Raw genomic sequence first — 23,052 nt, 5'->3', positions numbered from 1 at the left:
CCGCGAAGGGCTGCGGACTCCTTTCTGCGGCGGAGGGATCCGTGGCGGAGGAGGCGGGCGGGAGGGCGGCTGGAGCCGCTTGCCTGAGAGTTGTTGTTTCCTCCTCCTCCTCCTCCGCCTCCGCCGCCGTCGCTTGAATGGTGGAGCCGAGGTTCGGGCTCGTGAACACACACTGACAGCTATAGGGCAGGCGGCGGCCCCGTCCCCGCTTCCCCTCGGCGGCGGGGCGTCCCGCCGGCGGCCCCGAAGTGACCCATAAACATGTCTCGTGAGAGGAAAGGCCTCTCGGAGCTGCGATCGGGTAAGTCGGGGGGCTAGCCGGGGCCGCCGGCGGCGGGGGGCGATCCCGCCCGCGGCCCCCCGCCCCCCGCCGCCGCCGCCCGGCCGCTCAGCCTGTGTGTGTCTCCCCCCCGTGTCCCTCTCTCTCCCGCGCAGAGCTCTACTTCCTCATCGCCCGGTTCCTGGAAGATGGACCCTGTCAGCAGGCGGCTCAGGTAGACGGCGGCGCGCGGCGCGGGCCGGGCCGGCGCTCGGCGCCCGCGGCGTGGGGGAGGGCGGCGGCGGCGGCGGGAGCGGCGGGGCCGCGGCCCGGGGCGCGGGGGGCTCAGCTCTCCCCGCTTTGTTGTTGCAGGTGCTGATCCGTGAGGTGGCCGAGAAGGAGGTAAGGGCGGCGGCGGCGTGGCGCCGCGCGACCGCCCTTGGGCCGCCGCCGCCGCCGGGGCGCCCGGGGCGCGCGGGGCTCGGGGGTGGGGGGGGTCCCCGGCGGGGGCGCGGGGAGGGCGGGGGAGGGGCGCGGGCGGGCCGGGGCGCGGGGGGCCGGGCTCACGGGGCGTCCTCTCCCCCCCTGCACCCCACAGCTGCTGCCCCGGCGCACCGACTGGACCGGCAAGGAGCATCCCAGGACCTACCAGAATCTGGTGAGACATTCACGTCGCGGAGCAAAGAAACTTTTCCCCGAGTCGAATAAAAATTGAATTTCCCGCAATTTTTTTTTTTTTTAACCGAGACAAAAACTTGGCCCCAGAACCCGAAAGCTCCCGAGGCCCCCGGGGAGGGTTGGGGAGGGACGGCGCGGGGGGCTTGCAGGGGGCTAGTGGTGCGGGGGGGGACCCGCACCCCGGGGCCGCAGGGGCTGCCGGCGATTTATTTGCGATATTTTGTTAACGTGCTAGAAATAAAGATACGTCATGAGTGTTGTGCAGTGCAAGGCCGGAGGAGGAGGGGCCGGCGCGCGCGTCCGTGCGGCCGCGGGGGCGCGCGCGAGGCGGCGGCGGCGGGAGCGGGAGCGGCGCGAGGGAGGCGGGCGCGCTCGCTCTGCACGCGCGCTCGGCACGGCTTTCTCCTGCCGCACACAATAGCTGGTGACTAACTGCTCCGAAGTGGCATTAGCATTTCACAAGCGGGCTATTCAGCCGCGGCGGAACCGCTGCTAGACGTGTGTGCCTCTTTTTTTCTTTTAATTTTCTCTTTTTTTGGGGAGGGGGATCTTTCTTTACCTTCAGACTTAGGGTTTTTTTTGATCGGAAGGGTTCGGATGTGCGATGATCGTGGGCCATCGGCACCTCTTGCATCTATCTGCCCAAGGTTTTTTTTTTTTTTCCACGGAAGTGGAAAGCCTGTAAACCCTAAAGCCAGGCGTTGAACCATGCTTTTTTTCTCCTTTTGCTAATTCTCGCGTTAGGCCCCTCGTTCAATTAAAAGCTAGTGTTGGAGGCCACTGAAGAGTTCTGATTTTTTTTTTTTTTTTAAATTTTATCCGTATACTTACTGTGGAGTGGAGATGGGCAAGTAAAACTTTTCCAGTTTCTAGCGACACGTCTTTTGTTTTTTAGGTTCAGAAATAGCTCTGTCTTAATTTTGTAGGTTTTCGAAGTGAGTGTTTTAGTCATTTCTAAAAAAATTGAAAATGGACCTATCACTTTTAAGTATTGTGAAGGGCGTGGTAGGATATTTTTATTGGCGAGTTTTGTATTCCGTGCTAATTTCTCCTTTTGGACTCAAGGAGGTGGTCTGTCTCTGTGTGTGATGGGCAGTTCATGCAGTCACGGGGGCAGAGCAAAGAGCAAGCCTTTGAAATCTCTGCAGTGCCTTGGTTTTTCTGAGATGTTTGCAGCTGATGTTTTGAGACAGTTACAAGGTTACCTCAAGAGGGCTTCTGAAAGGATTAGGAAGTTGAACTAGCTTTGAATGTCTTCCGCGAGATTGAAGGCATGACAAGATTTTTGATGGCTCTTTCATTTGCGTATAGACGTCTGAACATCTAACTTTCATATGTAAATGTGTTAGGATTTAATATAGGTTGTTGGTAAGTGTTCCCAGGTATTGGAATGAACGTACTCAGGTTTAGTTAATTTAATGAAGACTTAATAGCGCATTCATTTCCATACAACAGTTTTCAAGTATGTAGTGATTTCATCTAGTGTTACTCAATACTAGGCTAAAGTGAAAGGAATTTGAAGCAAACTTCAAGGTTCAGTGACAGCAATATTTAATTTTTAGGTTTGTAAATACTTGACAAAATCTTACGTGGGTGTCCATGTTTTACTTATTACTTAAAAGAATTACTAAGATTGTAATACTCCATTTTTAAGAATTGGACAGACAACTCATCTTGGCCTGTTTTAACCAAACTCATCTTTGCATTTCATATAACCCCACAAACCCCGAGTCACTGAAGGTGGCCGTGTTTTTTTTAATGTGGAGATTATTGGTTAATGTTATGTTTATATTTTCTAAATGAAGCGGCCAGTGATATCTGGCCAGATTGTGAGACTGTCTAATTCTTGTAGGAATATCATTTAATTTTCCAATAAAAACAAGGTTACCAATGTTTTTCAACTTTTTTTGAGCGAATTTGTCATCTCTCAAATATTGATGAGTTTATATTCTTCATCTCTTCATCAGATTTGGGATACCATAAATTCTGTGTTTATCTTATCAAAATTCACCTATTTTGGATGGAATTGGTGTTTCTTGATTAGTGTTGCCAAATGTTTATACCAGAGCAGTCATGTTGGCATGCTCATGAGATAGTTAAGGATTCCCATTAGACTTTAGAGTTCTCTGGCACATTTTTTCCTTTCATTTGCTCAGTCTGTATAATTCGAGGCACCATTTGAGGTGCTTTCCTACCTGTCAAACTGTGTATCTAGGTATGTGGTATTTGGTTTAATTTTGTTTGACGTTTGATTGAGATTTAGTTAGCTCTAAAAACATTTTGGAACCCTAGGTATTTGAGCACGTTTTTGTTTAACAGTAGGATTTTGAAATTATGTGGTGAGCTAGGTGAGCACATGCAATGTCTCTTGTACAGCATTCTCTATTTCTTAATTTATTTTTAAGACTGAAAGTTTTATTTCCTATCAAATGTTTGTGGTTTCAGTAGCATTTGCCTCTACTTGGGAGTTCATTGCTTGTGTTAACTGATAAATTGGGTAATATTTTAAATGTAAGGATTTGTATGTCAAATTGAAATTTCTGGAGAACCTCAAATTACAGCTATTTAGGATGAGGTATAATATTTGTACTTGGGAACTTAAAAGACATAGATCAGCATCTGAAGTCAGGTTACAGATAAAATTCACAGTAGTTGAGTTTTGACTAAGCAGAAAGTGGAGTTTTAAGAGCAGTTTAAAAGTTTCCAGGGTGAAAAAAGAAAATTTAATACTTTTATTTCAAGTGTCATTGATAAAGGTATTGTAAAGGAAGATTGTGATTATTATCCTCTACTCAAGACAAAACATTTTTAATAGTGGATGGAATTTGATAGGAAGTTAAAGCATTTTTATTTTATTTTTAGCCCAGTAGTATATATATTAAATCAGATTTTCTTTTTTTTTTTTTTTTAAAGGATGGGGTTGCTTTTAAATCAAACAGGCATTTTTTAAAACTTTAATTGGAATTCTTATTTTTCGAATAGAGTCACGCAGGAGGCAAACTTTACAGAATAAGAAAACAACTAATTTTTGGGCTAAGAGACATCTTTGTCATTTATTTTTGTTTGGACAGTGAAATTGGTTTATTAAATTTCACTCTCCAGTCACCTTTAAGTAGTGATGACATATTTAAGTTGCATACTTATGAGATCTTAAGGCAGAATTTTTAAGTGTCCTTGGCAGGTTTGGGACTCTGATTACATTTCTTGCTTGCAAGGTATTTCCCAAACTGTTGTTTTGCTAATCTGTTAGATACAATTATTATAATTTTTTTGTAGTAGTATTTGCTTTTAAAAAATGATTCCACTCTATTAGAAATCTAAATCTTTGTGTTCAAGGGAAAGCATTGCAAATAGATTGTGTATTGTGATGTTAGCCCTGCCAGCAGTTAGCGTGCAGCTTAACCTCTGGCAAGTCAAAAATTTCTCTGGGCCCGTGTTTTCTCATTCTTATAAATGGATTGAAACCTGATTTTTAACTAGAAGTAGCAGTGCATTGTTTTGAAGAGCTCAACTTTTTAAATTTTGGAATTATTTTGTAAAACACAGAAAAGTAGACCTCGACAAATCATTCATATTAGGAAATTGTATAAACACTTTTTGTAGCACCATTCTTAAGTTGTTGTATCATTTTTCCTTGAAAAGATGAAGATTTTTGAGACATGACCACTTTGTAGACTACTTTTTTTTAATAATTAGTATGATTTCACCATGGTTTAAGTACTAGTTTCACAAATCATTGGTGGTAAATTCAGAGATCAATAGAAGTCTTGAATAGGATTTACTTAGGTACTTAGAGTATGCTGATTAATGTGAAAATGTAGGTATAAAACCTAGGAGACCAGTTTTAAGTTAAAAAAAATAGATAACATGTTAAAAATGATTTTGAATTAGGGATTCATATTATCCATTTTTATATTCATATTATCTGGAATGGGAATTCCTAATTCGGAATCATTTTTAACATGTTATGTAGTACTGTCAAAATTTAACCAGTTTCAATTTTGGAGGGTGGTGGCATATAATGAAGTAAATGTCTTGTAGACTTATTTTTCTGTTTTTAATAGAGTATTAGTGAAATTGTAAGTTTTGCTTGGTAGTCTTCGTAACATGGTTTTAGTGTCTCAATCATTATAATGAAGAAATAATGTTAGATGTAAAGGGAATAGTACATTTCCTTGAAGGACTGAAGTGTAAATCTTCATCTTTTTTTGTACATGCAGTTATTCTATTGATATTTGTGCCATTATTTTAAAGAGTTGGAGGCATTTACAAAAATTTTAAAATAAGTACTTGTTAAATTCTTAGCACTCTTGAATAATTGTAAAGTGGCATGAATATGAAGGAGGAGTTGGGTCATCCCATTCCCAACTGCATAGTGGTGTTTTATGATTGCTGTGAGGCAGAAAAACACTGTTGGAGTATGTTTCCCAGTCTGTACAAGGGGTTAATAACAGCTCCTACTTTGTAAGATTATTACGTGAGTGATAACTGACTGGTACAAATCAAGTATTATGTAAGGGCCTGGAAAATCCCATGGACAGAGGAGCCTGGTAGGCTTCAGTCCATGGGGTCGCAAAGAGTCGGACATGACTGAGTGACTTCACGTTCACGTTTGTGTTCGCTATGATCAGAACTTTAGTAGTAGAAGTTGTCCCAACTATAGCTTTATAATGTACAGAATTTTAAGAAAAAGTATTATTTCAGAAACAATATGCATAACTTTCTGAATATAGTATTTACCATGTAAGATTGGCTGCTTAAAACTTTAAAAGACACTATTAGCATAGTTACTTTGTAGATTCAAGGATGAAATAATTAAACCTAAGATAAAAAGAAAAAAGTATAGTAAATGTAAAAAATAAATCATTTTTAAAGCATTGTGGATAGATTTCTAGAAACTGTGAACTGTATTTGTGGAACAGTTAACATTAAGAAATGTTTGGGTGGTTGAAATATGCAGAATTGATTAGAGGATATATGAAGCTCTTTCTTTTGGTAATGATCAGATAGCACTTAGAAATATGTGAAGGGAGCTTGGCTATTACAGATGGTTCCCTCTGTACAGAGATTTTCATAATTGAAAATCATCACAACAGTTTGTATTCTTTTAGAAATTTTCAGGAGGAGTTGTTTTGTAATCTGGCTAAAAGATTCTGTTTTAAGCCAAGTTTTAAAAAGAGTTTGTTGAATTTATTCTTGAGTATTAGGTTAAATAAATCCTATGAATGTCAATTTTTTAGTCTATAAAGAATTTCTTTGTCAGACCACAAGTTTCTGTTTCTTTTACCTAGAAACTTTTCTCACCTTCTGCATTCTTCTTTCTTAAATTTTGTGGTTATCTATCTTGTCACTACAGAATTAATAGCAAATAAAATTGTACTCTGCACAGTTTATTTTGGATAAGTGATACCAGGTAGGTGAATTTCATTGTGACTAGTAGTTTTCACATACAAATTTTAGAATTCATAGAAAAATACCCATAATACTAAGCAAAGTGGCCATTAGTTAGGAGGGCTAAGCATAAACGTTTAGAATAATTTCCTATTTTTAATGTACTTTTCATTCACTTTAGGAAAGTAAAAAATTAAAAATGAGTGTATTAGAGAAAAAGGATATTTAAGTTGCTTTTGTAATTATATCTAAAAGTGATAAAGGCTGTTATATAATAGGAACCAAATTGAAAATTCAGGAAGTTTTAAATGTGTAAAGTTTCTGTTTTGCTTGTGAGAAGCTATGTTGGTGACATGTGAGTGATTTGTGAAAATAAATTATTTTGGAATTAATATGTTATTAAGCATATTGAATATAGAGGACTGTAAGTATTTTCTAACAGGCTATGGAAAATAATAATTTTTTTCATTATGGCATTTGAGAATTCAGGGTATTAAAAAATTGTGTGACATTGAGTGGTGAAATACAAAATTGTGAGAACCTTTGGTCACTACAGAGAATGCAGTCATCAGATGTTAAGATGGTCTACCTTTAGTTACTTGTCTTACACACACATATGTGCACACACAAAAGCAGCATTATTTGAGCTCAGGGATCACAGATAAGGATGGCTGGATGAGAAGTTTTTGGTATTAAGAAAGTTGGGATCGCAACGTAGTTTCTGATGAAGCTTCTGCCTTAGTTAAAACAAATTTAAATAGTAAGAGGAGTAAGATTTGTAGTGTAAGACGTAAGTTGTTCATTGCACCGTGGATGATGGCAGCCTGCTGCAAAGGAAGCACATAAAGAATCCATGTGCTCTGGCCTCCAGATGGCCATGGTCACGGTAGCATGACCCAGTTGGTCTCCATCCGGATAAAGAACAGACATGTAGCCTGTCTTGGCAGAGCTTATAATATAAAACCCCAAAATACTCACCTTTACTTGTGTCACTGGATTCTGGTTTAGTTTTGGGGTGTGGAAGGACTAAGTCCAGGCAACTTGGAGAAACACGCATTTCCTGAAACAGCTTTACACTGCCATTGTATGTGTGATGCTAGTTACTTTGAGTGTAGTGTTTAAAACTGAAACATTACTAAAAATGAAACTGATTTTTCTCTGAAGATTATTTACATGGGTACTTTAAGAATACGTGTTTTAAGTATTCTTAATCTTTAAGTTAGTGGACAGTAACTTTTTTAGCAGAATCATAGATTTTAAATTATGCTTCACTAAGTAACTAATGTTTTAAAGAAGATTTCTTATTTCACAGATTTGTTTTAGCAAGTGACTTGATTTAAAAACAAAACTTCAAAATGTTATTTTAAAAAGTTAAACTTTGTCATTTTGTTGTGTTTTAAATTATTTTTATAGCGCATCCTTTGTGGTTTGTGGAAACCTTAAATCTGGATAGAGTTTTTTTTTAAACAAATACAGTCAGATTGTATAATAATAAAATTTTGAGAATCAGTATTGCATTTTATTTAAATGACAAATATGTATTGATAATACTAACTGAATTATCTAAATGATTTCTTAGGTGATTGATTAAACTGTGAATGTAAGACACAGTCTTTCAAACATGTTTATTCATAGTTATTTAAGAGTAAATAGACCCCCACGATTAATTTTGACTTGTAAGATTATGTATTATTTTTACTATACCCTGAGTACAAGTAAATCATAAGCTTGTGAGAGTCCTTCTGAGACTAGTTACCCAGCTTAGAGCATTTAACTTGAAAAGTGGTTATATAGGTTCTATTAAGTTTGTAATCATAAAGCCTGTTTGGCGATGAGGGAGAAACTCAAGTTTTGAAAAGGAAACTGTAACGTAATAGAAATAACACTAAACTTGAAATCAGGAGACCTGGGGTTGAATACTGTTTCTCCCACTTTCTACTGTTTCTCCTATTCATTCTGTGAAATGAGGACAATACTTAACCTTATTTGCTTGTGAAGATAAATAAATGCTGAGAATATAAGTATTCTATATTTTTGTTCTTGGGCTTCCCTGGTGGCTTAGTGGTAAAGAACCTTCCTGCCAGTGCAGGAGATGCAGGTTTGATTCCTGGTGTGGGATATCCCCTGAAGAAGGAAATGGCAATCGATTCCAGTATTCTTGCCTGTGAAATCCCATGGACAGAGGAGCCTGGTGGGCTATAGTCCATGGGGTCACAAAAGATTCCAACACAATTTAGCAGCTAAAAAGAATTTTTTTCTATGTGGAAAAGCTATTAGAGTTTTTATTTATTTATTTTTTTATTAGAGTTTTTAAAAGCTCAAAAAATGTAAACTTGTTTTAGAGAGTATAAATATAATTTAATCTGTGCTTTGTAATAATGATGTAACATTTATCAATTAAAAGTTTAGATAGTTTTGAGATTTTTAGGGACTGGGTTTTAGTAATAGGCCTTAGTAAACAATAAAAATTTTTTTAATTTCTGGTTTTGTTTATATGCTAGAATAGGACTAAAAATAAGAACTGTATTATGTTAACCTGACCTTTTTATAACTTAGAACTATAGTAGAAAGCATAAGAAACTATCCTTTCAAGTCTGAAAAAATTGTGAGGAAAAAATACGTGAGAAAATCTGAAAAACTGTTTTAGAACCAATCAGGTGTTCAGTACATTGGAATAAAGTGAAGAGCCTGGTCAGATCATATTGGTGCCAAAGATTAGGTGGATCTTGTTTCCATTAGGACTTCTTAATTACGTCCTGAGGAAGGGCTGACATTTCTAGGTCTCACAGGTATATCAAATAGTTGGAATGAATATATTGACCTAACCTCATTTTTAAAAGGTCATTAAAAAGATTCAAGTTTTTTTCCTCTGTTTGGGTCTAGAAGGATTTTTCTCAGCATGAAAGTGTGTGATGTGGAGTGTTTTAATAGCCCAGTCTAGTATCAGGCACTGTGACCAACTCCCGAGTGGTGGCTGTTGCAATCGCAGTCTTAGGGATTAGGACCCCCACTAGATGTTTTCCTCCCACTCAGCAAATTTAAACTGAGGCTCTGGATTTCAGAGTTCTTAATTCAAACTGCTGACCTTTTCTTTACAAACTGAGAAAAGAAATTTTTAATGACAGTATGGCAGGTGGCTTCCAGGTTCTTTACATTTTCTTCCTACCAATAACACCATTTACTATACTTCCCACTGATAACGGCAAAATTTTCTTGGCTGAAAAGGGTGGGCATATATAAAGCAGCATATCAAGCAGAAGCAGATCGGCTTAGCCAGAAATACAGGAAAATAAACACACTCAAAGAGCTCAGTTTCTTCCTTGTACCTTTCTTGCTACAAGTCACAATTTCAGAAGGTTTTGTTGTAATTGATAATCCTAGAAAACGCATGTGCAATCTGAGAAACGAGTGACCCGAGTTTATGATTTGGGCCAAGATGGGCAAGGGAAGAGCAGACTTGCCTTTGTGTCACAAAATTCTGTTCCCCTTCTGTGGCGGATGCCAGGGATCGTTCTTTAGATTAGGAATGGGTAAATTCGGGCTGGTGGAGGTCAGTTGTACAGAAGACCTGTTTTTGCAAGGCCCCTGAGCTGGAGTAATTAAATTTTTAAAGAGTTGTTTATGTGTATATATATATGAGATAGTAGACTTCAAAGCCTAAAATACTTGCTGTCTGACCCTTCACAGGAAATGTTTGCTCACCTGTGCTCTAGATAATGCAACATGTTTACAGAAAGGATGCATTTATTTAATGCATGTTTTAACTATTAATTATGGACAATTAACCAAAGATTGTTGATTTTTCTAATTGGGATTGGAGGTGGCGGGATGAAGATAGGAGAAATTTGAAAAAGCTCTGTCTTGCCCCCTGAATTTCAGTGGGTGGCATAAGGGTTTACATCCATATAGCGGGCTCATACATTTTCGTGGGGAAAGAGAAATGTCTGTTGAAGGGAGGAGCATAGATTTTAAAAAGAGAAGCAGTGCTGATAAGTGTTCACTTTAAAAATTTTAAAATAGTGGTCATAAATTTTATGGTAACCTTTTTAATTGTTTAATCTGTTTATACCTTATTTCTAACTTTAAGATTTAAAAATTTTAATCTTAAAAGTATTGAGAAAGGTAGGGTTGGTCACTTTGATTTCCTTAAACCATTTTAGGAGAGAGTATTTAGGGTTGTCATTATATCATTTATCTTGTATCCTTCAAGTTTTAAGTGTTCCCCTTAATCTATAGGAATTTATGCCTTTGTGCAAGTTTGCTTAGAGTGAAAGTCAACTTCTAAAACATTTATTTCCGGCTCACTTTAATGTGTGTGTTGAAAACTATTCAGGATGTCTAGTTTATAGTTTGCACATATATTTGAGGAACTAAGTACTTTGTGGGGTGTAGGTGGTGGGCAGTATGATTGTGGCTCTGGACTCAGACTGCCTTGGTTTGTCTCATCTCCACCGTGCACTAAGTGTGTATGACCTTGGGAGGGTTGTTCTTATCTTTTGTACCATCATTTCTTTATTAATGGGAATAATAATAGAACATACGTCTTATGGTTATCAAAATCATTGACTTGGCTTTTTCATGGAAAACAGCAATTACCATAAGGGCCTAGCACTTAGTGTGCAGCCGATATGTGTCCAGTAGCTTCCCAGGTGGCTCAGTGGGTCAAGAGTCTGCCTGCATTGCCGGAGACCCAGGTTTGATCCCTGGGTTGGGAAGATGCTCTGGAGGAGGGCATGGCAGCCCACTCCAGTGTTCTTGCCTGGAGAGTTCCATGGACAGAGGAGCCTGGTGGGTTACAGTCCGTGGGGTCGCAAAGAGTTGGAGATGACTGAGCAACTAAACCTACCTATGTTAGTATTTTTAATATTTGTCACACTTTACCATTTGGCCATACTTTTTGTGTGTTGAATATCTTTGGGAGCTTGAAAGCAGTTTTGGTTGTGAAAAGTATGGGCATATTAAAATTGAGAACGTCAAGTTCTGTTTTTCCTGAATAACAGTATTAGAACAATTACCGAGAATCCAGTAATTGGATGTCTAAATCCAGATATAGACATTTTAGATTAGGGATTTTATTACAGTATCATTTCAGCTTAACCTTTTAATTATTTACTAGTAAATGAAAGTTCATTCAGATGAAAAAGCTTAAGAATATTAAAGATACAGGTTAATATTTAAGTTAAAATTAAAGATACAGGGGTTTTAATAATTTGAAAATTAAAAGTCATGTATATGGAGCCATAAATGAGCTATTTTAATTATTTTTACATTTTAAATATTGACCATAATTACATGAATTAATGTTCTTAAAGAATAATGAGAAAAAGTAGCAAAAATAAGTTTTATTCATTTTAAAAAAAATATGTTTTAGGGGTGTGTGTGTATATATGATGCATTTGGGAATGCGAGGAGATGGTCCCTGTTCTCATATAGTTTATGGTGAAGTTAAGAATAGAAACATTAAACCCATGACATTGTTGAAGGTACAGTCGTGAACTGGTACATGAGTTAAGAACAAGTCACCAAGAGTGTTCAATCAAGATGATAATACCTAGACTAAATAAAGTGAAGGAAAACAAAGTTACAAAGGGAAGATCTGAAGCAAATAGAGTTGTCTGGGCAAGGGGAGGTGGAGAAATGCAAAGCACACCACATGGGAAAAGCCTGACAGTAGACGGTGCGGGTAAAGAACCTGAAAGAAAGCCCGTGTGTCTAAATGTGGAAAGAGGGGGCTGGAGAGTGTAGGACTAGGAGTGTGCCAGAGAAGGCAGAGAAACAGTAATGGACTCCACATGTAATTCAGGGCTAGTAGACCACGTGAAGGATTTGGATCTCCAAAGAGCATGACAAGCCTCTGAAGTGCTTTAGGTAGAGGTGACCACCAGATCTGTGTTTTGGAAAGAGCATTCTAATTGCAATATGGAGAATAGATTTGAATGAGGTGAAAAGGGTTCATAGATAGGGTCCCAAAGAGTTGCACACGACTGAAGCAACTGAGCAGGCAGGTGGGTGGAAGGCACAAGTGGATGTGGGAAAGATGGATGATTTGAAATTGGATTGTTATGGAGATAGAGACAGGTATATGGGTTTGAGGCTAGGAAGGAAACATTCGTTTGGATGTGGTGGGATATTTGGAATGAGGCGAGAGAGAGAAATGGGCAGTGTGAAAAATGTGACTTCTTGATTTTAGATTGGAGAGACGGTGATAATGTTGCCAGTCACCAAGGTAGAGAACTTGAAGGGGGCTGTTGGCATGAGCATCATGAGTGTAGTTTTGGATGTGTTGAGTTGAGGAGGCCTTGGGACTCTAAGGAGAGGACTCTTAAGAAAGTTCAGTGAGCAAGGCTAGGCTGTAGATACAAATTTGGAAAGCTTTGGCATAAAGATTGTCCAGGGAGTATAGAGAAAGGATATGAGAGTGTCTGGAACTGAGCTGTGGGATATCAGACCTTAAGGAACCTCTCCATTTAATGGCCAGTGAAGTCAGTTTTTTTCCCCTGTGTATTTTCATGTATTTGTTTATCTTAATAGTTAAACACTTAGCTTAAGTACTCTGTTAGGTTCTGGGCAGACAAGTGAACAAGATCTAATCCCGTCTGTTCTTAGGTAGGACATGGACCAAGTAAATTGGCAGTTTTAGTATAGCGTAGAGTCTTACGAACCTCTGAAAAGGGCAAGATAGTGGTAGGGACTGTATATGTATTTTTTGGGGGAAGAGGATCATAGCTGTCACTAGATCCCTACATCTTAAGAACAATTAGTATGGTGTGGTAAGTACTGCAGAGTTCTGAAGAGTAGGGTAAAGGACTGGGAAGGAGTTTAATAAGTGTGCTGTGGAAACACAGAATGGCCACAAAAGAAGGGGCAGAGGCAGGTCATGGAAGGCAGTGAAGCCCAGACTGACACGGAGGAGGATTCAGGTGTGGAGGTGCATGGGTAAAGATTTCTTTCAGAGGGGTCAGCTTGCATAAGATCTCGAAGCCAGAAAGCATGAGGAGTTGAAGAATTGAAAGTATCTCTTCTAACTTAAAAATGAAATTTGGCTTTGAAAAATTGAAATATATTAAATAATCAAGGAGCGATGTCATTGGTAAAAGTGGATTCATATTTTATTAAAAAGATACAGTTCTTCAGTCAAGATTTTCAAGTTTACTACTTGAAATGTATTTTGTAAAAAGACCCTAAAACAGGATCATCACAAAACTAAAGTTAACAAGCAATTAACTTCCTTGTCAAACTAAGAATTGTAAAAAGAATTTTGATCAATTTTAAAAAGTCACATTAGAATAATTATCATGTACAAGTTTTAAACTAGAAGGGACCCTATAAATATTGTAGACTTTGCTTTCAATTTTTAAGTAAATTATTTTAGGAAGGATTAGAGTATAAATACCACTTAAAATTTTTGTATTTTGGTGTACTTTCTTCTGAATGCTTTTTCTGTTTATATCGTACTAGTGCTTGGAAAAGTATGTTTTGAGTCAAGATAATATTAGGGGAAAAAAGGATTCTGTAACTAGGGTTTGTGTATTTGTGCATTAAATAAAATAAATAGATTTATCAGGATTTTTCAGAGGCTTTAACATCATCGTGCTTTTGTGAATCTCGAAAGCTGAGAGGTAGTATGTATTATTTGATTTAGAACTTCTTTTCCAGAAGTGTTCGTTCTACCAGTAATGATTAACTAGACCCTGTATTCTTTTAAATTGTCTAATGAAAGTGAGACAATATGGCTCCGTATTGTCTCTATGACAGTATATTAAGATAAAAAGTAAGATAGGTTCCCCTTAATTGGCTTCAATCTAGAGAATGAATATCAGCTAATTAAAAAAAATAGCATTTACGTTCTTTTGCAGTTAGAGTATAACAGATACTACAAGATAGATTGAGATCACTTAATCCCTCACTTCCTCAAAATCTATTTTATAAGAATTCATACTAAAATTGCCATTAATAAGTGGACCTTTTAAAAAATGTGGTCTTGTCTTTTTAGGCTCTTTGACATTTTCTCAGACTTTACTTTTCCTTTTTTTTTTTTTTTTTTTTAAATTGAGGTGAAATTAACATATAGCATTATTTTAGTTTCAGGTGCAAACATAATGATTCAAAATTTGTATATATTGTGAAAGATCAAAAGAAGTCCTGTCACTATACATACTTAAAGCATTTTTTTTTTCTTGTCATGAGAAAGTTTAAGATCTGTTAAAGCTTTTAGTTGTACAGTACAGTATTATTAACTATAGTCACCATGCTCTTCATCATACCATTATGGCTTGTATATTTTATAACTGTAAATCTTAAACCTTTTGACTCTTCCTACTTGGGTGCGAAATGGGTAAAGAGTCAAAGGGTGCAAGCTTCCAGTTACTATTTTTTTTTTAGTCTAAATGAACTTGAGTGGCAGTTCTCAAACTTTACATCGGCACCTCTTTACATTAATGAAAATTATTGCAGTTCCTTTGTGTGTATTATCTATTCATATTTACCACTTAAAAATTAAAACAAGTTTTAAAATATTTTTATTCATTTAAATATAATAAACTCATTTCATGTTAATATAAGTAAAAAAAATTTTATAACATGATTATTTCCCAAAACAAATTTATGAAGTGAGTGGTATTGTTTTATCCTTTTGAGGATGTTTAATCTCTGGCTTAATAGAAGGCAGATTTCTTATATCCCCTTAGACATGCAGTCTGTTGGGACATTGCTGGAAAACTTAGGCAAATAACATCTTCATATTATTCATTTTTTAAAAAAATTTTTGGCTGTGCTGTGCAGCATGCAGGATCTTAGTTCCCCTGACAAGGGATTGAACCTGTGTCCCCTGCAGTGGAAGCATGAAGACTCACAATTTTTACTTGAGAAATCCCTAGGAGTCCCCAGAACACACTTTGAAAACAGCTAAACTAGAATATTTAGGTACTGCAGTGAGAATTTTTTTGTAACTTGGTAATCTAAACATAAAGTGAAAACATAGTGTACTTTTTCCCCCTAATTTAATATCTTTACATTATTATGCAAATATTATCTATTTAATAAAAGACTTTTCAGGATGGATAATAAACATAAAGCATTTTACATCTTGGTTTTGAATGCTAATCTAAATTAAGCAATATTTTGAAGTTGTTCCAAAAACAGCCCAAACTTTGTAGTTGGTAGATTTATTTTATAGTCAAACTTGTTTCATTTAACAGTTGGAATTCGGCCTTTCTCTCTGTGAAGTTTTTGGTAAATTATAAATTTCAGCATAGAAATTATATAGATGTCTTTAGATTTTGTAATGAGAACATAAACTGTGTAGTTTTGTTTAATCCTGAACTATTCTGGAGATTTTTTAAAATATCATTGGTGATAAAAAGTGTTTATAGTTAGATGATTTTTTGTTTGTTTTGAAAATTAAAATATTAGACTGGAACATACCATTTTAGGTTATAATATATATTTTTTCATTGTTCAGTATTTGCATTGACTAGCATCTGTTAGTTTATAACTTGCTGTATTTAGGTTCCATCAATTCTTTTAGCATTTTTCCTCTTCAGTGGATTAAATCATGGTTGGGTAGTTGTTTTATACTGTGAATCAAGGGATTTCACTGAATGAATGTGAATTTTTCCCCCCAAGTAAAATGAAATGTGACTAGCAAGAACAAATTACTATGTTTTTAAAAGTACATTTTATTTACTGTAAATAATTGTATCCTGTATCCCCACTGTATTTAGCAAACATTTTATCTGTGTCTTTCACATAATAGGTGAAGTATTACAGACATTTAGCACCTGATCACTTGCTGCAGATCTGTCATCGACTGGGACCTCTTCTTGAGCAAGAGATTCCACAAAGTGTTCCTGGAGTACAAACTTTGTTAGGAGCTGGAAGACAGTCCTTGCTACGCACAAACAAAAGTATGAAAAATTTCTAACAGCATTTAGATGGTCTTTTTCTCACTTTTTGTCTTTGTGTCCTATCTTTATATCCAATAAAAAATGTTTGTGTTTAATAGGCTGCAAGCATGTTGTGTGGAAAGGATCTGCTCTGGCTGCATTGCATTGTGGAAGACCACCAGAGTCACCAATTAACTATGGTAGCCCACCCAGCATTGGTGAGTTGTTTGAATTCATTACCAAGTTGATAGCCTCTTAGTAAAGAGCTTTTGAAAATAAAAATGTTTTTTACTTGCTGTGAAGTCAGAGAATTTTCATTTTTTGTGTATTAGCCTTCAAAGAGGAAAAAGCCCTCAAATTTTTTTCTTATGTTAGTAATCTATAATGAAAAAGTCATAAGAATGTATAATTATGGATTATAAATATTGTACCTATCTAATGAGCTCATTGGTATTTTTATAGAATATTGTTTTTTAAAGATATATGTCATTCTGTTGATTCAGTAGGCAATTGTATCATAATACAGATTAGTTGTAATAGTGTGGTTATTTTTATGAATAATTGTGTACTTTTTGGCCTTTAAAATTTCAAGAAGGAAAACTGATGTAGATAGATCTTCTTGAAATGCCCTCTAAATTCATCCTTTTTAACTCCACTACTACAGGGTGCTTATCTTACCTGAATTACTATAGCCTCCTTCACATAGTCTTGCTTCTGGGATCTTCTCCCTCTCTCCCTTTCAGGTTATACTATATGTAACCCTGTAATATTACTCTTATTTAATTCCACTTCTGCTATGTCTCTCTTCTGCTCAAGGTAGTATGAGAGGTAGCTTATGGTGTTTTAATGGAGTTGCAGTTCCTCTACCACCAAGTCTTACTTCTGACTTTCATAGAGCTTCGTATTTTAATCATAGCCTCTTCTGTCCCTACCCTCCTGCTTAGTTAGAAGTGTCTTCTCCCTCTTTCTTCTACCTGTCCAGATTATACTTATTTCTCTTCCTTTTCTGGGTAATTACAGTCAGGATTACCATATTATAATTTGTCAGTATTATGGTTTTGTATAACTTGTTTAATGTTTATATAAAATATGCTTTTCTATTGTTTTACTTACAGAAGTACTTTCTAAGGTTTTGTGTTTTATCTGGGGCATTTTGTATTTCATAGACAATTTTGATGTATTTGGGTATAAATCTAACTGTTAGTACTGGAAAGATGATCTCTTTTACTTTAGATTTTTCTCATTGGTTTCATGAAGTTTGACTGTGATATTCCTTGGTGTCATTTTTTTCTGTTTATCAAGCTTGAGATTTATTAGGCTTCTTGAATCTGTAATGTCTTTTATTGGCATTGGAAAATTGTCAGCCATTATCTTTTAAAATATCATGTCTGCTCCATTCTCTCTCCTCTCCTGGGACTCCAGTTAAACAGATGCTAGGCTTTCTCACTGTCTTCTCTCTTCCCCTCTCTTGTATGATTTACATCTTTTTTAGTTTTCTCTGAGCTGTTTTCCAAAGTTATCTTGTGGTTTACCCATGGTGGGTAATCATGGGTGATCTTTTTTTTTTTTAATATGATTGTCCTGGTTAAATAATGATTCCTATGTGTTCTCAGTATAATGAACAACTATAAAACAACAAAGGATTTGAGACACGAGTATATTTTTACCTAGAAAATTATACTAGGAAGTAGAACAGTTTTCTTAAAAGAAGGGGAAGGTAAATTTATTAGAAGTGTCCCCTCTAGGGAAAAGTCTATCCTTTTTTTGAAAAAATGCAGATCCATTTAATAAGGGGAATATGTTGTTCTTTCAACGCATTGTCAGGCAACACTGTGGAAGGCAGTGAAAGTGCAAAAATGATTGATAGTAACTTTCCTCTTAACATTTGCTATGTGAGTAATTACTCTGTTCAGGCACTATTCTAACCATTTTCCATTTATTTTTATCTTTTAAAACCTTAAATGATCTTTAGGTAGGAAATACTTTTACTTTACAGAGAAGGAAATTGAGGCATGAAAAGGTTTGGTGACTTGACCAGGGTTACATGTTTAGTGAGTCGTGAAAGTACAGTGACTCCCATTATGCTGTTCCTTATTCTTAATAAACTAATAGTTAACAGTTGGTTAACACTTGGCTACTCAAGAAAGCTGGTATTAGTCATATTTTGGAAAAGGATACCAGATTATATTTATAAAGTCAGATAAAGTATTTTAGGCCATGTCATTAATCATCAGATCAGTAAATATTGCTGACGTGGTTATAGGGGATTTAAATATGGCAAAAATAACTTGAGCTTTGTGTCACATCAAGAGAAATGCCGCTGGTATATTCAGGTAATAGAATTAATTACCATGCAGGTAATTGTTGTACCTTTCTGAAAGAGTTTTATTTCATTTTTAAGGTTTATGATAACATTTTTCCATTCAGATTTTCAGGAAGTTGCTCTTCATATTTAAAAAAACAAAAAAACGCCTGTACTGGAACGCTGATTTTACCTGATGTTTTTGTATTCGCATATAATTTTTGACATCTCTAAAGAGAAGCTGGACTAATCAAAATGACTGTACTTACTAATAGTCGTAGTTTAGTGCCGTGTCTCTTCAGTTCACCTTGGTGACAGTCTTAAATGTCTTGTCATTATTATGAAAGTGTGATTGGATGGTAATGGGAAGAAAAAGTCATTAGGTTTTTTGGCAGAATAATTTGCCTGCATAGTGATACAATATTCATTTCAGGTTATCACAGACTATGAGTCAGAAGATTTTTATTTTTAAATATGAGTGTTAGTATCTTATTTTGTTGATTCCTCTGCCATTTCTATCTGGCTGCCTCTAAAAATTTTCCTTGCTCTTTTCCTGGATCAATGTAGTATTACCAAAGACCCATGTAATAAAAAGATCTTAGCATTATAGCTTTTCTTAAAATACAAATGGGAATGTTTAGTGTAGATTCAAATATTTAAGGTTTGATACATTTGGAAAATAGGCTTTTTAAAAAAATTTTTGAAATAAATTACTTACTGGAAAGTTGCACAAAAAGCTATTATAACCCGTTGCGCAGTTTTTCCTCATGTTACAGTCCTATATTATCTAGAATTCCTTAAAACTGCTCCGCCAATGTTATTATTAACTAAACACCAGACCATATTCATATCTCACCACATTTTCCAACTTAATTACTTTTTCTTGTTTCAAGATCTGGTACAGAATACAATACTGCATTTAAGGCTTGCACAGTTTTTTTAATTAAACTTTTTACTATAACTCAGAAAATCATTTAAGATTGGGGTGATGGTAAATTGGATTTTCCTTTCTTAGATTTTTTTTTCAGTAAGGCCTGTATATTCTGTTCAGTCCTTTGCATCTGTTTTCCATTGCCACAGCCACATGTAGGCCTTGTGCTCTTTGCCTGGAGCTCTGCATCATTCATTCACTTCCCAGGTAAATATTAGTGTTAGTCACTCAGTCGTGTCTGACTCTTTGAAACCCCTTGGACTGTGGCCCGCCAGGCTCCTCTGTCCATGGAGTTCTCTGGGTCGGAATGCTGGAGTGGGTGGTCATTCGTGGGTGGTCATTCCCTTCTCCAGGGGATCTTCCCGACCCAGGAATTGAACCCAGGTCTCCTGCATTTCAGGCAGATTCTTCACCATCTGAGCCACCAGGGAAGCGTGAGTAAAGACTGCATCCCTGCATCATGTCCCACACTGGCTTAGAGCTGGAGAGTAGGATAATGAGGAGCATGGCCTCTGCTCTCCTAGAATTACAGATTAGATGATCTCCTGCCTCCAGTCTTATTCCTCTACCCTAGAACTTAGCTCTAAACCAGGGTTTCTTAACTTCAGCACTGTTCTCATTTTGAGCCACATAATTCCTTTTCATAATTGACTGTCCTATGCATTGTAGGGTGTTTATCAGCATCCTTGTCTGTAGCAACTCCAGTGGTAACTACGGAAATGTCTCCAGAACATTCCCAGATGCCCCTGGGGTAAAATTGCCTCCTGTTGAGAACTGCGGCTCTGAACTTTCTAAAATGCAGATGTGATCACGTCATGCCTCCTTTTCCCCAGTGACTTTGAATAGTCTCAGCCCTGTAATGTGGCTCACAAAATGGACCTTCTCCCGCCTTTTCCTCACTTGTACCTTGTGCTGCAGCTTTGTACAACTATTTGGCAGTTCTTAAAATCGGCCAAAGTCTTTTCATCCCTTTCTCTCTGCAGTGTCCCTCATTCTATGAACATTTATCTATTCATGCTTTAAAACCTAAATGTAACCAAGCAGAATTAAGTACTTATACTTACTCTGCTATAGCTTTTGTCACATAATCATGGCTATTTATTTACCTTTGTTTTTTCTGCTGTACTGTTAGGTTCTGGAAGTTGGAAAGTATGTGTTTGTGCTCTGTATACACCCAACTCCTCAGCATTAGTATATATTTAATAAAGAGGCAGTAGGTAATTGATATAATTGGTGACCTCCAGTAGAACAGGAAAAGTTCAGAAATGGGTTGGGGGTAAAAAACAGAGTAGATGGTTGGAAGAAGAGAGAGACTCAGTCTTCAAGGATAGCTGTGAGGTAAACAAAAACCCCAAAACTGACTTTTAGGAAATAAAGTTTATTAGTGAACTGGGTTATTGGTTCATTGTACCTGGAATATTAAAACTCATACCTGTATAATTTCGAAACCAACTCTGGAGTTTATCTCAGTGCTTTCTTACCCTATTTTATTGTATTATCTGCTTTTAAATCTTGACTACTTTGTACCTCCTATTATTTGATACAAATTGTGAAAACTGCTTGAATTTCAGTCTCAGGGCAGAATAACCAATGTGAGTTGGCTCCTTTCCAGCCCTTTACAACCTCCTGTAATAAATGTTTTCGAGAGGCAGAAAAATAAAAAAATTCCATTAATCTGTTATCACTAACTTCTGACAATTTTCTGTGGAAGAGTTGTGAATGTGTACTTGTCATGGCAACGTTTACTTTCAGAGGTGCTAACAAATCTCTGATATTTGTCCTTTCTCACCTCCTTACCCATGTTATGCCTCTTTTTGAATACAGTTTATTCTGTATTTACCTATGATAAACAACCCTACTTCAATAGTAAGTGACATGGTTGGGGAAGAAAGTAGGAGAGGAGATAAATACATTAAGGCTGTTTTTAAAGTTAAATTTGGAGACTGTGAAGCATGTTTATCTTGTGAAAAAGATTGTATTAAATTAAAGCAGTCATTTGCTAATTGCCTTGTTTGCCTTTTTCTTAGATTTAACATGTCAGCAAAGTAAACTCCTAATCTCTAGGTTTCCCAAGTTTTCATCTCTTTTGTTTGCCAGATGCTACCATCTCTTTGTTATTTTACTTGTTGCTTCTGCAGCAAAGTTGCAGTCTTGGTGAGTGGAAATAAGGAGTATTGGAGAACCTGATTCTTCAAAATGTTTGTGTGTAAGGAATCAGCTTTGCCTTTAAAAGCAGCTTTACTCCACAAATATCCAGTTAAGGTTAAAAAGCCTATACAGTAGTTCCTCTCTTTTGATGGTGGATATGTTCTAAGCTCTCCTGTGGATATTTGAAACGGCAGATTGTACCAAACCCTATATATATTGCTTTTAAAGAAGTATCTGATAAAGTTTAATTTATAAATTAGGCACAGTAAGAGATTAACAATAACTAATAAATAGAACGGTTATAACTATATACAGTTGACTGTTGAACAGTCCAGGGATTAGGGGCACTGATTTCTCTGTCCCTTGCAATTATGTAGTACTGTAGTATTTATTGAAAAAATCCTAATATAAGTGAATCCATGTTGTTCAGTGGTCAGCTATACTGTAATGAAAGTTTTGTGAATGTGATCTCTCATTTTCTCTCTCAAAATACCCCATTGTACAAATTTAATGCCTTTTTTTTAGCCTCAACTACGCACTTATCACAGAGTGTTGCTGTAGTTTTTGTGATTTGAAGTGCAACAGCAAAACTAGCACACATTCTTTTTCCTTCATCACAGTTTCACAGATAAAATATTCATTCTTTTATTTATTTATTTTTTGGCCTCACCTTGCGGTTTGTAGAATCTTAGTTCCCTGACCAGCGATTGAACTTCAGGCCCTGGTAGTGAGAGCACCAAGTCCTAATCATTGGGCTGCCAGGGAATTCCTAGGAATTTTTTTTTCCCTTTGTTTACTTAGCTGAAAACTTTCACCTTTTCACTGAAAGGATACATTTTACAGCTTCTCTTTGGCTTATTTGAATTGCCCACATCACTACTCTTATACTTTAAGTCATTATTAAGTAAATAAAGGTTACTTGAACACAAGCACTGCAATACCAGGGACAGTCAATCTGATGACCGACATGGTCTGATAACTCAAATGACTGCTAAATGAATGAACCGGATATGCTGGACTATGGAGAAGGTAATGGCAACCCAATCCAGTATTCTTGTCTGGAGAATCCCATGAACAGAGGAGCCCAGCTGGATACAGTCCATGGGGTTGCACAGAGTCAGACACAACTGAGTGACTAACACAACATGCTGGACTAAAGGATCCTGGGTAGCATGGATCATCGATCACACTACTCAGAATGGTGTGCAGTTTAAAACTCAGAGGAGTTGTTCATTGCAGGAATTTTCCATTTAATATTTTCAGACTGATTGACCACAGGTAACTACAACTGCGGAAAGAGAAACCGTGAATTAGGGAGGGACTACTGTATGTTAAAAGGAGTCTTAAATCTTGTCCACATTTCTAGTTTTCTCAGAGGAAATAGTTTGAACAAAGGCACCAAATATTCACTTAAAATTAGTTATGAATCTTGACTGCTCAAGATGTGTGGCCTTAGGCA

At 37.0% G+C, this 23,052-nt stretch overlaps 1 protein-coding gene across 8 annotated transcripts in view; it reads left to right on the top strand.

Moving 5' to 3' along the window:
* The first annotated feature begins 41 nt into the window (after window positions 1–41).
* PHIP (PHIP subunit of CUL4-Ring ligase complex) overlaps window positions 42–23,052 on the top strand; it is a 128,533-nt gene continuing 105,522 nt past the window's right edge. For 7 of the 8 annotated variants that reach the window (XM_086316896.1, XM_086316893.1, XM_086316895.1 and 4 more), the window contains exons 1-6: window positions 42–301; window positions 436–494; window positions 632–661; window positions 858–917; window positions 16,083–16,233; window positions 16,332–16,430. In XM_086316896.1, the coding sequence (XP_086173022.1) occupies window positions 262–301; window positions 436–494; window positions 632–661; window positions 858–917; window positions 16,083–16,233; window positions 16,332–16,430 (439 nt within the window). In that variant the 5' untranslated portion in view covers window positions 42–261. Of the gene's footprint in view, window positions 302–435; window positions 495–631; window positions 662–857; window positions 918–1,275; window positions 1,436–16,082; window positions 16,234–16,331; window positions 16,431–23,052 lie in introns of those variants that run through there. The other variant, XM_086316897.1, reaches the window with a different exon arrangement.

This window comes from Bos grunniens, chromosome 9 (assembly GCF_055505025.1).
Source record: "Bos grunniens cultivar Pamir isolate PY7600 chromosome 9, Bosgru_T2T1.0, whole genome shotgun sequence".
NCBI classification, from domain to species: domain Eukaryota; kingdom Metazoa; phylum Chordata; class Mammalia; order Artiodactyla; family Bovidae; genus Bos; species Bos grunniens.
The sequence above is the reverse complement of the archived record's forward strand: the minus strand, read 5'-3'. Positions and strand labels throughout refer to the sequence as shown.